General features: G+C 55.5%; 1 protein-coding gene and 1 non-coding gene across 2 annotated transcripts; one reads left to right on the plus strand and one right to left on the minus strand.

Moving 5' to 3' along the window:
- The first annotated feature begins 2,352 nt into the window (after nt 1-2,352).
- LOC150010845 (small nucleolar RNA SNORA19) lies at nt 2,353-2,480 on the plus strand. Its single transcript, XR_016511011.1, has one exon. It is a non-coding gene; the product is annotated as a small nucleolar RNA SNORA19 (small nucleolar RNA).
- Nucleotides 2,481-7,936: 5,456 nt separating this feature from the next.
- On the minus strand, nt 7,937-10,347 carry MIOX (myo-inositol oxygenase). The gene is made up of 10 exons (XM_090272208.1): nt 10,300-10,347; nt 9,796-9,876; nt 9,502-9,582; nt 9,232-9,394; nt 9,011-9,078; nt 8,780-8,889; nt 8,642-8,709; nt 8,499-8,548; nt 8,305-8,417; nt 7,937-8,216 (listed from the first exon to the last, which is right to left on the minus strand). Exons 1-10 carry the CDS (start codon nt 10,312-10,314, stop codon nt 8,108-8,110), a joined length of 858 nt encoding a protein of 285 aa, XP_090128334.1. The 5' UTR covers nt 10,315-10,347; the 3' UTR covers nt 7,937-8,107.
- Nucleotides 10,348-12,866: the final 2,519 nt, after the last annotated feature.

Below are 12,866 nucleotides of genomic sequence, written 5' to 3' on the forward strand. Positions count from 1 at the left end.
ATTCAAGGCGATAAATGCTTTCTCCTCCGCTCTCTCCTAAGAGTTCTAGTTTCAGCTCTTACCGTTAGGTCGTTGATCATTTTGAGTTCACTTGTGCATGTGATGTTAAGAGACGGGTCCCACTTCACTCTCTTGCATGTGTCTGTGTTGAAAAGATGATTCTTCCCCCATTAAATCGTCAGGGCACCTTGTTGCAAATCAACTGCCCACATACAAATGCTTGTTCCTGAGGTTTCTAGTTTGTTCCATCAGTCTGTGTGTCTATTTTATGCCAGGACCACAATGTTTTGATGACTGTAGCGTGGTAGTAAGTTTTGAAACTGTGTGTGTCCTCCAGTTTTATTCCTCTTTTCTAAGATCGTTTTGGCTATTTGGGGTCCTTGAGATTCCATATTAATTTTAGAATGGATTTTCCTATTTCTGCAAAAAGTACCACTGGGACTTCGATAGGAATTGCACTGACTCTGTAGATCTCTTTGGTAGCATTGTCATCCTAGTGATATTAAGTCTCCCAAACCATGTAGTTTTATTTTCTCTCTTCTGTTAAATCTAGCAGGTTTTAACTATAACTCCAAAGTGTTCCATTTATAAATTTTAAGTGGCTAAAATATATGAACTGCTTTCCAAATTTAACTTTAACTTATATTTTAAGCGTCCAGTTACCTGACCTAACCCAATCCCTTCAAGCTTTGAAAATACCTAAATGCATAAACATACAGATGTCGTGCGCCAGCAGCTCTCCCAAGTGTCCCCGGGCCGTGAATAAACTAAGACTGACCATAAGCAGACCCTGCCATGGCGGGGCCTGGTCAGGTCACACTGTGTGGGACACAGCGCTGTGTCAGGGCCGGCTCCCTGGTTCAAATTCCGCAGCCAGTGTGGCCAGGTCAGAACACAGACCCCGGGAGCTGCTGGGGAGGCACCAACTTTCTTCCCTTTTTTGCTTCCAAAAGGAAAGGTAGAAGGAGGTGCATCCCTGCCTCCCACGCAGACTCAGGAAAAGATGCATCCCCGTCCACAGGAGTCCAGACACCAAGGAGTCTGACGTGATACCCAGCCCTTGGGGTGCCCAGGACCCTGATGAACCCATCTTTCTGATTTATACTCCCTTACCCTCTACACACACACACACACTCCCCCCACCCCCCGGAAAACTCACTAACACAAGGCGGCCATTGCACACCCCACACAAACGCCCTCACTGATGCCAAGGTGGGGAGACACCCAAGTCCACCCGTTTCTGCTCCCACTCACTTCCAGGTGCAGCTAAACACCCACCCTTCTGAGCTCAGTACATTCCACACCAAACCTCTGCATTTCACACGTTGGGCTGTGAAGTTAGCCACAGGGAAGACACATTGATTCGTGATTGAAGGGCAGCAAAGGAGAAACCGGAGGCCGTGCGCGGTTCTGCAACAGCCGCCGCTTGGGCACCCTCCAAGCGCACGGGGCGCGGGCGTCTGAGCCGGGGCGGGTCGGCGCGGCAGGTGCTGCCCTGTGACCTGGCCGTTCTCAAGGCGTCCAGTGGCCTCCCGGGGCCTGTTCGGCGCACCCTGCCAGCCTCGGACGTGTACGGCAGCCGCTCGGTGCGGGGATGGGGGTAGAAGCGCGGGTCACGCCCTCCTGACCCGCTCAGCCAGGGGCGGAGGCGCTCAGAGCAGCCGCGTGGCTGGCCCCGTCCAGCTCAAGCGAAGCGCTGCTGCGTGTCTGAGAGGAAGCTTTGCTTCCCTGGGAACAGCGCAGCGTCACCCCGTCACCGGCGCAGGCAGCAAGAGTTTCACCGGGGGCGCTGGGGCGGGAGTGAGGCGCACTCACCTGATGGCTCCGGGACGCCACGCGCAACTGCGGTCTCGACACGCGGTGTTTGCTGCATCCTGACTCGCAAGGGTGCTGTCGCCAAACTGCTGACCAGCCACTATTCATCAGGCTGCTGACCTGGGGTCACAGGTCTTCACTGTGAAGAAGGACCTTGGGCAGAAGCAGCGCTGTGCAGGCTACCTGGGCAATGGACGACGATGCCAGAGGAAGCGCAGGGGACGGGGGCAGCAAGTCCAAACACACACAAAGTGTGTTAACGTCAAATCCCTAGCCACCGCGGCGCCTGACTGCTCCCCTTGGGCGAGGTGCATGCTCTGGCTCTGGTGTGGCCATGCAGGGGGCCCCTGAGCTGGATGACAACTCCCACGTGACCTCCTCCTCTGCCCTCGAGGAGCCCGTGGACCGAGGGGCAGGGTCCTGCGGAGAAGTTGACTGGCATCTGTGGACTTAGTCACCCGGTGCAGGACCCCTTTAAGTCTTAAAAATTATGGAGGACTGAGAAAGTCCCCATAATCTTAATTAAACATAAAACTAGTGCACATTTCATTGACCTGCTTTCTTGGATGTGTGAACAGTGTTATTTCTTACGTGCTATACAAATAGTTGAAGGTTAATTAGCAGTATAACTCGGTAGTAATGCTGCCAGTCTCCTTCCAACAAAAAAAAAAAAAAAGAAACCCATAAAACTAAATTCATACCATGTCCCAATAATAACAAATATTTGAATGAAAATTAACTGCATTTCCCGAAGTATTAAGTGAGAAGAGTGGCGTGGTGTTGTGTTTCTGCAATGTAATTTTTAAAAAGATTTTATGTATTTATTTTTAGAGAGAGGGAAAGGGAGGGAGAAAAAGAGGAAGAGAAACACCAATGTGTGGTTGCCTCTCACACACCCCCAACCAGGGACCTGGCCCGCAACCCAGGCCTGTGCCCTGACTGGGGAATCCAACTGGTTGCTCTTTGTTTCGCAGGCCGGCGCTCAATCCTCTGAGCCACACCAGCCAGGATGCAATGTAATCTTTAATGCCTGACTTTTCATATCTGCTTCTGGTCAATCAGTTCCAATATTTTTTTGGTCGAAACATGTGAAGAAAATCTGGCCTGACACACATATGTTGTTGGAAAAGGGGAAGCATAGTTCAGAAGCCTTCTCAGATCATTGAGGATATTCTAATACCACGTTAAGACACTAAGTAGTAGTTTCTTAGGGGTCCATTGCAGTTTGGGATTTGAAACCATACCAGTGAGCTTTTCGTTCTCATGAAAATCCATCGGTGCATGTAGCATGATTTTGGAGTATCATATGTTGGTCATTTGAAAGATATTGGCTCATTGAATTATACAGATCTTCCAAATGTTGACATGTCCCATTGTACAACTCCCCCAAACCACATTCATTACTCTAACCATTGATCTCATCAGAAAAACCTTTAAGCATGAGTAAGCTATCAAGTTCACACTAGTGAACACACCTGCTGGTCTCAACCTACGGACAGTAGCACTATTAGCCAGAAAGGCCTGGGTGGCACTCAGTCGGGCCCAAGGGAGGTCCCCTGCCATCTTCCCTTCCCAAACCAAAGTTACCACCAGACGGAGCCTTGTGGTCACTATGCTTGCAAGGCGCCCTTCATCAATAGCTTTGAAAAAAAAAAAAAGGTTTATTACTTCCAGGCCCTGCCAGGGTGCACACAGCGAGGTTAGTTAAAGCCTAAGACGGGTATTTAGAGTGCAGGAAGAGAAAAAAGACAAGTAGCTGAAATGATCAGTTATCAAAATCAAACAATGTCTCTCAAAACGAAGGAGCCCGGGTTGGGGGGCGTTGGCTGTGCTTTTATCTAGTCCTGTGGCTGCACCGTCTGTTGATTTCGGGGCCTCTGGGAGGTCCTGCCTCTTTGAAATGGGGGCTTCTGCAGTCAGAGCTTAAGTCGGGCACTTGCATTACAAAGTCAGCTCTCTGGGCTTCCATTACACACAGGTTTTCCCGAATCCTGATTTTTGCTTAAAAGCTAAATTTTATCATTGGCAGCAAATGCTGTCATTGTTTTCCTGGAGGTAAGAGGCTCCCTTTATTCATGTTTAAGAAAACGCCTGCAACTACCGAAGGCTTAATGACTACAGTTTGTCTATCAGTCCTTCCAGGTAAAACTGGTTAAGCTGGAAACTCAGTCACTCAAGTGCTTTCCCTCCAGGCAGCCGCCGAGGTCAGCACTCAGCAGAAGGGGTCTCCTGTGCCCATCGAAAAATTAGACAGCCCCGTTCTCAGGGATGGAGAAACGAGAACAGTAACTTCTACTACTCCGTCAGACACTCTGAACTGATCTTTTTTTAAGGGAGTGTGTGACCTTGAAGGACATAATCAAAACTAGCCCATGGGGCCACCCTCTGGATTCGTGCAGGCCGGCAGCCGTCTCGGCCACGACGGGACCGCGCTTACGTCATCACCGCGAGCGTCAGCTCCGTGGAAAGGGCCGTGTCTCCGTCCAGTAAAATAGCACTGACTTTCCAGACCCTGGAAGGGCTTCCGGCGCAGCCAGGCAGCTGCAGCCCGTACTCTGAGACCTGCTGTCCGGGCACAATAAGCCTCGAGGCTGGGCCGGAGTTCCGGGATTTGAACTCACGGTGTTTCCTCGGGCCGTCTGTACCTTTAGAAGCGGCCCCCCTGCCTCTAGGGCTTGCTCCCAGCCCGCATAGCCTGGCCCGTGCTGCCCTTAAGCAAAAAGACGTTCCTTCAGCAAAATGGGTTCATTCGGGAAAACAAAGAATTGCAACTCGGAAGGCGACCTCACGGCAAACCACGGGCAAGCCCCAGAGCAACGGGGAGAGGAGCGTCCCCTCGCAGCGGAGGGGCGCTCAGCGGGGCCGCCTCGGGGGGCTGGGAGCGTCGTGGCTGCTCATTGGCCGAGCTGCGGCCGCCTCTCATTGGCCGAGCTGCGGCCGCCTCTCATTGGCCGAGCTGCGGCCGCCTCTCATTGGCTGCGTGGTTGCAGGGCGGGAGCGCCTCCTCTTCCTGCCGCGCAGCCCCGTAAATGATGGGGAGGAGAGGGGATGCGGTTCCGTGGGTCCGTCTTCGCACCTTCAGCAGGCTCTTCCATCCCGAGTAGCGAAGGCTGTAATCAGCTGCTCCTGCGGGGCATGACGGCCAGGTTTCCAGCCCGTAAGCGGCCGGGACACAAACCCCAGGCTTCTCGAAGTCCGTTCCTTGCAGCCCGCTTTCCCAGGGCCCACGGGCTCGTTTAAAGAGAAACAGTGCCGACGAGAAGGGTGCTGCACGGCCTGAGCCCCAGGCGGGGAAATAGATGGGGGGGGGGCGCTGCCGTCTAGTTGCACAGGGAGAGCTGGGGGCCAGGTGCGTGCAGGGAGGCAAAAGGGCCTGGGCGGTGGAACGGCGGCGCCCTGGGTGCAGAAATATGGGTCCCTGGGCCTTCATGGAGGTGGCCAGCTTAGGGTCTGCACGGGGCACGAAGAGGCTCTGAGGGCCCAGGGACAGGGGCAGAGGCGGCTGCTCCTGCTCTGCACTGGGGAGGCTCCCCAGCGCTGGCACCGGGATGGCAACTCTGGACCCAGAGGGGCAGCCCGCCAAGTACACCCCCCTCCCTACGCCCAGCTCTGGGACTCACTTCCCTTTCCCCCACCCTCCCTTCTCTGAGACCTTACTCCTCCCAGGTCTCAGGAAGGCAGAGGCCCATCCACCCTGAGGTGTGCCACCCGCGGCCCCATTGCCCAGGTCCGGTCCAGGCTCAGAGCCCTCCTTCCTGCCTCTCCAGCGCCCCACACACGCCAGGGAGCAGCTCCAGGGGGATCCTCTCCATGCCCTGCACCTGCCCTGCCTGATCTCACAGGCTTGGACGGGGCAGCGGAGAAGGACAGCTGCTCACACCTGGGAGGCTGCCTAGTGGCAGTGCGAGGGAGCCCAGGGCAAACAGGAGTTTTCTGAGGGATGCACGTGAGAGGAGAAGCGCTTTGGCAAAGTCTCTGAAACACACTTGAGCCCTTTCTCTCCTGACGCCAGCACACAGCAGCTCCGGGAAACACGGGGAGGCCAGGGTGGCGTTTGGGCGGGAAGGAAGGGCTTGGATGTGCAGCGGCCTGAGCAGGGCGGGGAGGGCAACGGCACCTTCAATGGTCTCAACCGGGGGTCACAGCGGAGGTGGCTGTGCAAGAGGTGGCTGAGTCTTCAGCCCCAACATGTGGATTTGAAATACTGTTTCTCACTCAAAGAAGCCAGGGCTCCTTGGAGAGAGTCTGGGTCTGGGGCAGCCTCTGTGGGAGCTGATAAATGGTCCCCAAACATGGTCCACGTCACACCCTTAGAACTTGTGAATGTGACCTTATTTGGAAAACGCATCTTGCAGATAAGATTAAGTTAAAGATCTTGAGATCATCCTGGATTATCATTGGGGGTTGGGGGGGGACCTGGATGCCATGAGAAATATCTTTATAAGAGAGGAGCAGAGGGAGGCAGACACAGAGAAGAGGCCATGTGAAGGCGGAGCAGAGATACAGCCAGGCCCCAGGATGCTGGCAGCCACCTGAAGCCGGAAAAAGCAAGGAGCCTCCCAGGAGCCCCTTGGGGGAGCAAGCCCTGCCGACACCTTGACCTCAGAGTTCTGGCTTCAGGAAGTTGAGGGAATAAATTTCTGTTGTTTCAACCCACCAAGTTTGTGATAATTCATTGCATCATACACAGGAAACTAAGAGTCTGGGTGTCTTGTCACAGCAGACAGACAGCAAGCCACCCCCAGAGGCGGCTGTGGTCCCGTCACGGCCCCGTGAGGATGGGACCATCTGAGCACCAGTGAGGACAATAATTCAGTGAACTGACGCATGAATGTGCTGAAACCGTATGTTCATAACACAAAAACAGACGACTTGATCGCCATTGAAGGATGTTGCACTCTGGGAAGCTAAGAGAAAGACGAGTTACCTTTCCTGCACCAGCGATCACCAGTGAGCAGCAGGAGGAGCTTCTGGGGCTGTGCAGGGGACACAGGAGGAGTGAGGCCAGGATGCGGCCTGGGCTGGCCAGCCAGCCTGTGGCGGGGAAGGGTGTCCTTAGATGAAACTGACAGAGCCTGAGCCTCCTTTAGAGAACCCGCCACCCCCTCTGAAGTGCTCTTGCCCCCAACAAGCCAAACCTGGATCGGATCGGGCCTCTACATTTATTTACCAATTAGCAGGAAATACCAAGGAAATATTAATAGATACTGTGGGGCTGCCATCAGCAAATTTGGACAGAAGGAAATTCTGTGAGACAAATGAGCCACTTCCTTCAAAGGAATAAACTGCTTGGGGTGGGGGGTGGGTAGAGGGGAAGCCAGCTAAGCTGTGGTCTTGGGGGCACACACGGGGGATGAAACCACATGAAGTGAGGTGATTCGCTGAGCCAAGGTGGGGCTGCACATGGGCTACCGGGAGGGCTGGGGTGTCTATTCATGGGTCATGTTCACAGCAATTATCCTTGTTCTGTGTTTCTGTAGTGCCTTCTTTTAGCTATGAAGTGTTTTGTTTTTTAAAGATTTTATTTATTTACTTTCAGAGAGAGGGCAAGGGAGGGAGGAAGAGGGGAGAGAAACATTGCTGTTTGATTGGTTGCCTCTTGCACGCCCAGAAGTATGATCTGGCCCACACCCCAGGCAAGTGCCCTGACTGGGAATCGAACCAACGACCTTTTGGTTCACAGGTGGGCATTCAATACACGGAGCCCCACCAGCCAGGGCTGTTTTGTTTTGTTTTTTAAGGAGACTGAACCCAAAGGGCTTGGGGACTGTTTTGAAAAAGGGGGTGACTAGGGTCACCCCAGGTTTTGATGCGGGAGCTGGGAGGACATTTGTGGCAACAGGCAACAGGACACACACCCAAGAGGCCACAGGCTGCCCCCTGCACGCAGGCTGCCCTGCAGCCACAGCAGACCACGGTCCAGTGAGGGTCAGACTCCAGCTACGTGAACGGCTTTTTTTTTCTTAATTGATTTAGAGAGAGACAGACAGACCTCGATTTGTTGTTCCATCCATTCATGCATTAGCTGGCTGATCCCTGTATGTGCTCTGAACAGGGACTGAACCCACAACCTTGGGACATCAGGATGACGCTCTCAACACCTGAGCTACCAGCCCCAGGCCGTGCTTCAAGGTCTTTATTGCCACCAAGTGAGAGGCCACTGGGGTGGGGAGCGCAGAGCTCAGGTGGGTGTTTGGAGTCCTTCAGAGAGGTTGTGTGGGGTGTACCTGGGCCTGACAGTGGCTGCCACCCTGGAGCACTGGGCCGGGGCTGAGCAGGGTGGGCAAGCCGGTCACCAGCTCAGGACCCCGGGACAGTACTTGTCAATGAGCCCCTGGTAGTACGGGCGAAGCTTGTCCACATCTGGCAGGTCGGGACACTTGGTGTACAGGTCAAATTTGCTGCAGGTCAAGGAAGGGACAGTGACTGGTGGAGAAGCCCCCCAGTCCCGCCCCCAACCCCTCCCAGCGCCCAGGGCGAGGGCTGTACTTGAACTCCTGCACCCAGGGCAGCATGGCGAGGTCCTGCTCACTGCACAGCTGCTGGTAGTCGCCCCCGGTGTGCCAGGGGTAGAAGGAGTGAAACCGGATCATGTAGAAGGCCTGGGGACAGGAAGAAGCCACACCCAGCATGGGCCCCGCCAGGCGGGCTGGGCTCTCAGTGGGGCCCCGCCCCCCACCTACCTCTGGGGGCAGGGAGAACTTGTTGAACTTCATCATCTGGTACATGTACTCTGTGGGAGAGAGAGGGTCACCACCAGGAACCCAGAGGGGTGGCCCCCACCACGGGCCGCCTGTCCCTGCCGCCCGCCTCTGTCCAGCCTCACCGTCGTGGCCCCAGGACATGAGGACGTTGTCAAGGCCACAGTGCGGCTGGTACAGGCCGAGCTCCGAGCTGCAGGGAGAGAGGGGGGTGAGGGCTCAGAAGCACCTGGGACGGGAAGGGCCAGCGTGTGGAGGGGCACCTGTATCGAGGGTCCTGGAGGTCAGGGTTGTCCTGGAAGGTGGAGTCACAGAAAACCACAGAGGCCTGGGGACGGCAGCCAACTGGGAAGGTGTCTCCAACGACAGCCCACTGGGGAGGGACAGGCGGCTGTGGGTGGGGATGACAGGCTGCCCACCCAGTGTTTCCCTGACCCCAGGGCTGAGGCTGTCCCGGCCCGGCCCTGCCAACCGCCCTCCATCCCTGCCCTCACCTGGGGCTCCCCTGCCAGAGCCAGGACCTTCCCCAGGTCATGCAGGAGCCCTACAAGGTGGAACCAGTCTGGGGGGAGAGGAACGAGGCGGGCTAGTGGGATGCTGGGCCAGGGCAAGGGAAGAACAGGCTTGGGCAGGGTGTGGGCACGGCCTGCTCTCTGCCGCCCACCCCCACCCCAGCCCTGCAGGCAGCACCTCGCCCACCACAGCCGGGGCGCACCCTTGTCCGGGTGGGCCTTCCTTATGCCCTCGGCCGTCTGGAAGGCATGGAAGGAGTTGGGGAAGTCCACGTCTGGGTCCGACTCGTCCACCAGCCCGTCCAGCAGGTCCACCGCCTCCATGACAGTCATTTTCTTGTAGGAGAAGTTCGTGAACTGGGCGTGCTAGGCCAGGAAGGGCAAGGTCAGCGGGGTCCCGGGTAGACCAGGGCCCAGCCCTTTCTGTCCACCCCACCTCTCGGCGGGGCGGCCCAGAGGAGTCGGCCAGGTACCTTCTTCCTGACGAAGCCCACTGTCTGATGCGTGTGCATGAGCTTGTAGGTGGCGAAGACGCGGTCCAGGAGTGGGCCGGACTGCAAGCCAGAGGGTCAGTCGCCACGCTGGGCACCCAGGGGCGCATTGCCTCCTCTCCCCCACGGCCGGCCTCATAGGTGTGAACGGGGGCTTCCCAGAGGGCTGGGCCCGAACCCGCGCTAAGGATGGTGTCGCCCTCCCCTGGGAAGGGCTGGGGCGCTGGGGCGGGCAGTGGGCTGGGCATGTGGGTGGGGGCAGGGCGAGGTGCTCACGGTGTAGTTGCGGAAGCTGCCCTTGTCCTTGGCTGCCTCGGGGTCTGCCTCAGGCCTGTAGACCAGGGAAGGGTCTGGACCCTGGTTGGGTGGGGATTGAACCCATTTCACTGTGACGTCAGCTCTATGAGGAAGTAGGGACACCCCCCCACCAGGGGCACAAGACTAGCTAAGGCCGGTGGTCACTCCAGGCACTGTCCCTCCGCCGCACACCCACATCCGCCCGCAGCCTCGGCGAGTCCTACTCCACAGAGTGAAAGGCAGCCGGTGCCTACTCCCCGGTGATGCTGTGACGGAGCGGAGAGCCCAGGCGCCTCTCCTGCCCAGGCCTGGGGGCATGGGAGCCCGGGGCTTGGCTCGCTGACCCTCGCTCAGCTGGACCCAGGAGGAGGTGCGGGCTGGCGGAAACCAGCGGGGAAAGGGGCTGCTGCCGCTTCCCACAAGGGGCAGCCGGCCACCGGCCAGTGGGCAGCAGGACCGGTCTGTGCGGGTCTGGGGACTCACCACAGCCACCTTCATGCTGAGAGGAAGCTGAGCTGCCAGGTGGGCAAGAGTCCCACAGGCCTGTGCCCTATATATGCTCACAGTTACATAAGTGGCCGGACACCACCCAGCTCCTTGACCTGGGCCCTCGGTAATGAGTGACCATCCACTCGCCTCCCAGCCTCAGCGAATTAACCCGTCAGCACAGGAGCAGGCCCAGCCCCTTCTCCTGGGCTCAGACTCCCTCCTGGGCAGCTGGCCTGCTTAGGAGGTCCAGTCACTTTGCCCACAAGCTTCAAATGCTGCCACACACACTGTAGGCCCCTCCGGACAGGGGGTGGGACCCGGACGCCACCCCCAAATCCTCAGACAGCTGGGATTCTGGGCAGGGGCTTGCTTTGGAAAGCTGCTCCAATGCTTGTTAACATGAGAAGGGAGACTGACTGAGGACCGTTGTCATTGGGGAAAGATCGGGCAGCAAAGGAGAGCGGGGAGCAGGTGTCCGTACACGCAGGCCCAGGGGAAGTCCCCAGGCTGGAGGCCCTACCTCTGCACGTGCAGGGTGGCACCAAAGAAAGAGGCTGTTGCTCCAGTCTGGTAATTAATAGAGTTTATTAAAGGAAACTTACACAGGAGGCATGTGACCTGGGCACTGCAAGACCCGACAGATCCCTACACTGCTTGGCAGCGGCCAAAGAATTACATAGGTAAGGGGGGCAGTTAGTCATGGATACGAGTACAGGAAGGCTACCAGGCACAGAAATTACTTTACACGCTTGACCAGGTCAGCCTCCCGGCAGGTCCACGAGCCGGCATCCAACAGGAGGCAGAGGAGGGGGCCGACGGAGGCGGGAGCAAGGCCAGCTGGGATCAGTCTCTACGGGGGGTTGAGTAAGCAATCTGCCCTCTGGCCCGGGTCCTGTTCTTGCCTCAGGGAGCAGTCAAGTCACGGAACAGTCTCTCCTGGTGGGCGCGGCGGGGGGTGTAGAAGTAAGACTGCCAGCAGAGACAGTGAGAGTAGGGGCTTCCTACGAAACTGACTTGACAGGATTCTTGCTGAAGGCAGGGCAGGGTGAGGAAACTCAAGGGTGGGGACTCGCTGATACTGGGCGCGGCCACGGGGCGGAGAGCAGAGGGGTCAGAGGAGCCTGACTCAAGCCTGGTCCAGGTGGGCCTTTGTCAGGCTCCTGGGGTGAGAGGCTCCATCTGGGGTCTGGGCGGAGACGATCAAACAGCACTGGGCCTGTGCAGGCCGGGTCTGACGAGCCCACCTGCCTGGGACTGACAGTCTCAGAAGAACAGGCAGACACAGAGCAGGACATGCCGCTGTCCTGTACCGGGCAGAGGCCTGTGAGAGGCTGCTCTTACTACCATGGACCCCTCCTGCCCATGCTGCAAATAGATGAGGGCCCTGGGCCCCCCCGTGTAAAATGGCAAAGGACACCTTGTCTCCCGGGCTCTCAGCCGCTGTCCTGTCCCATAGCACCTTGAACTTCCCACGTGTGGCGTCACTGGCGGATTTGACCTTTGAGGGTCATTTCCCTCAGCTCCACAGAGGGCAGGAGGGCGTGTTTTCTTCCCCAATATTTCCTGCATTTTCCAGAGAGACGGGGAAGGGGACCCGGGGAAGAGGCTGGAGCCATCACCCCAAAAGCAGAGGGTCGCTTGCACCAGAAGAAGGAGCAAAGGGCTGACCTATGGGATTCGGATGACGGAGGTGGGAGAAGCAGAGGGAGTAAGGACTGTAAATAAAAATATAAACAGAGCCACTTCCAAATGGAGCCGGAGCTGCTGCCCCGGAGGGACTGCCGGCTTCCGCCTGAGACCTCTGGGGTGTGGAAACGGGGCAAAATGCCCTTTGCACAGCGCCTAAAGCAACCTTGTGGAGAACGGGGAAAATTAGTTAAAGTTTTCAGTAAAAGATAATGTACAAAAATATGTTCTCATTAAGGGAAATGAAAACAATTTTGTCTTGTTTATTTCAGAATTTTACCTCTTATAGTTCAGCTGCTAAAATTAAGTTGGTATTATAAAGGTTACAAACTTTAATATCAAGCTTATGTTTATGTGAAGCTAAAACTTAGTGGCATTTCTCTACTAAAAGAACAACATTTTCCTGTACTATTGGTATGCTCTTCATAACAAATTATAAAGGGAAAGCAAAGATTATATGTTTTATTAAAATGATTTCCTTTGTTTTTTATCACCAGGTCTTTACTACTTAAGTAAACTGAGTCTTATTAGTGTTAAAAGGGCTAAAAATTTGCCTATAACTACTAATCTTCTGTATTTGTCTTTGAACCTTTTTATCCTCACTTGGGTTACATGGATAATTAAGTATTATTTCACTGAGTATTGATCCACAATGACCTATGATTAATCTATTTGACTAAATGTTTTAAGTTTTTTGATATGTTTAACAAACTTCCCAAAATCAGACTCTAAATTAAGTCTTACTGACCTAAGAATAACTTCCAGGTGTCCCAGAGGGCCCCTGAAACACCTCAAAATATTTACACTCTCCCTATATAAAACAGAAATGATAAACTAATTAGGCTTACTTTGTATGTTAAATTACATGGGAGACG

Source organism: Furipterus horrens, unplaced genomic scaffold (assembly GCF_987537825.1).
Source record: "Furipterus horrens unplaced genomic scaffold, mFurHor1.1.pri manual_scaffold_4, whole genome shotgun sequence".
In the NCBI taxonomy this organism is placed as follows: domain Eukaryota; kingdom Metazoa; phylum Chordata; class Mammalia; order Chiroptera; family Furipteridae; genus Furipterus; species Furipterus horrens.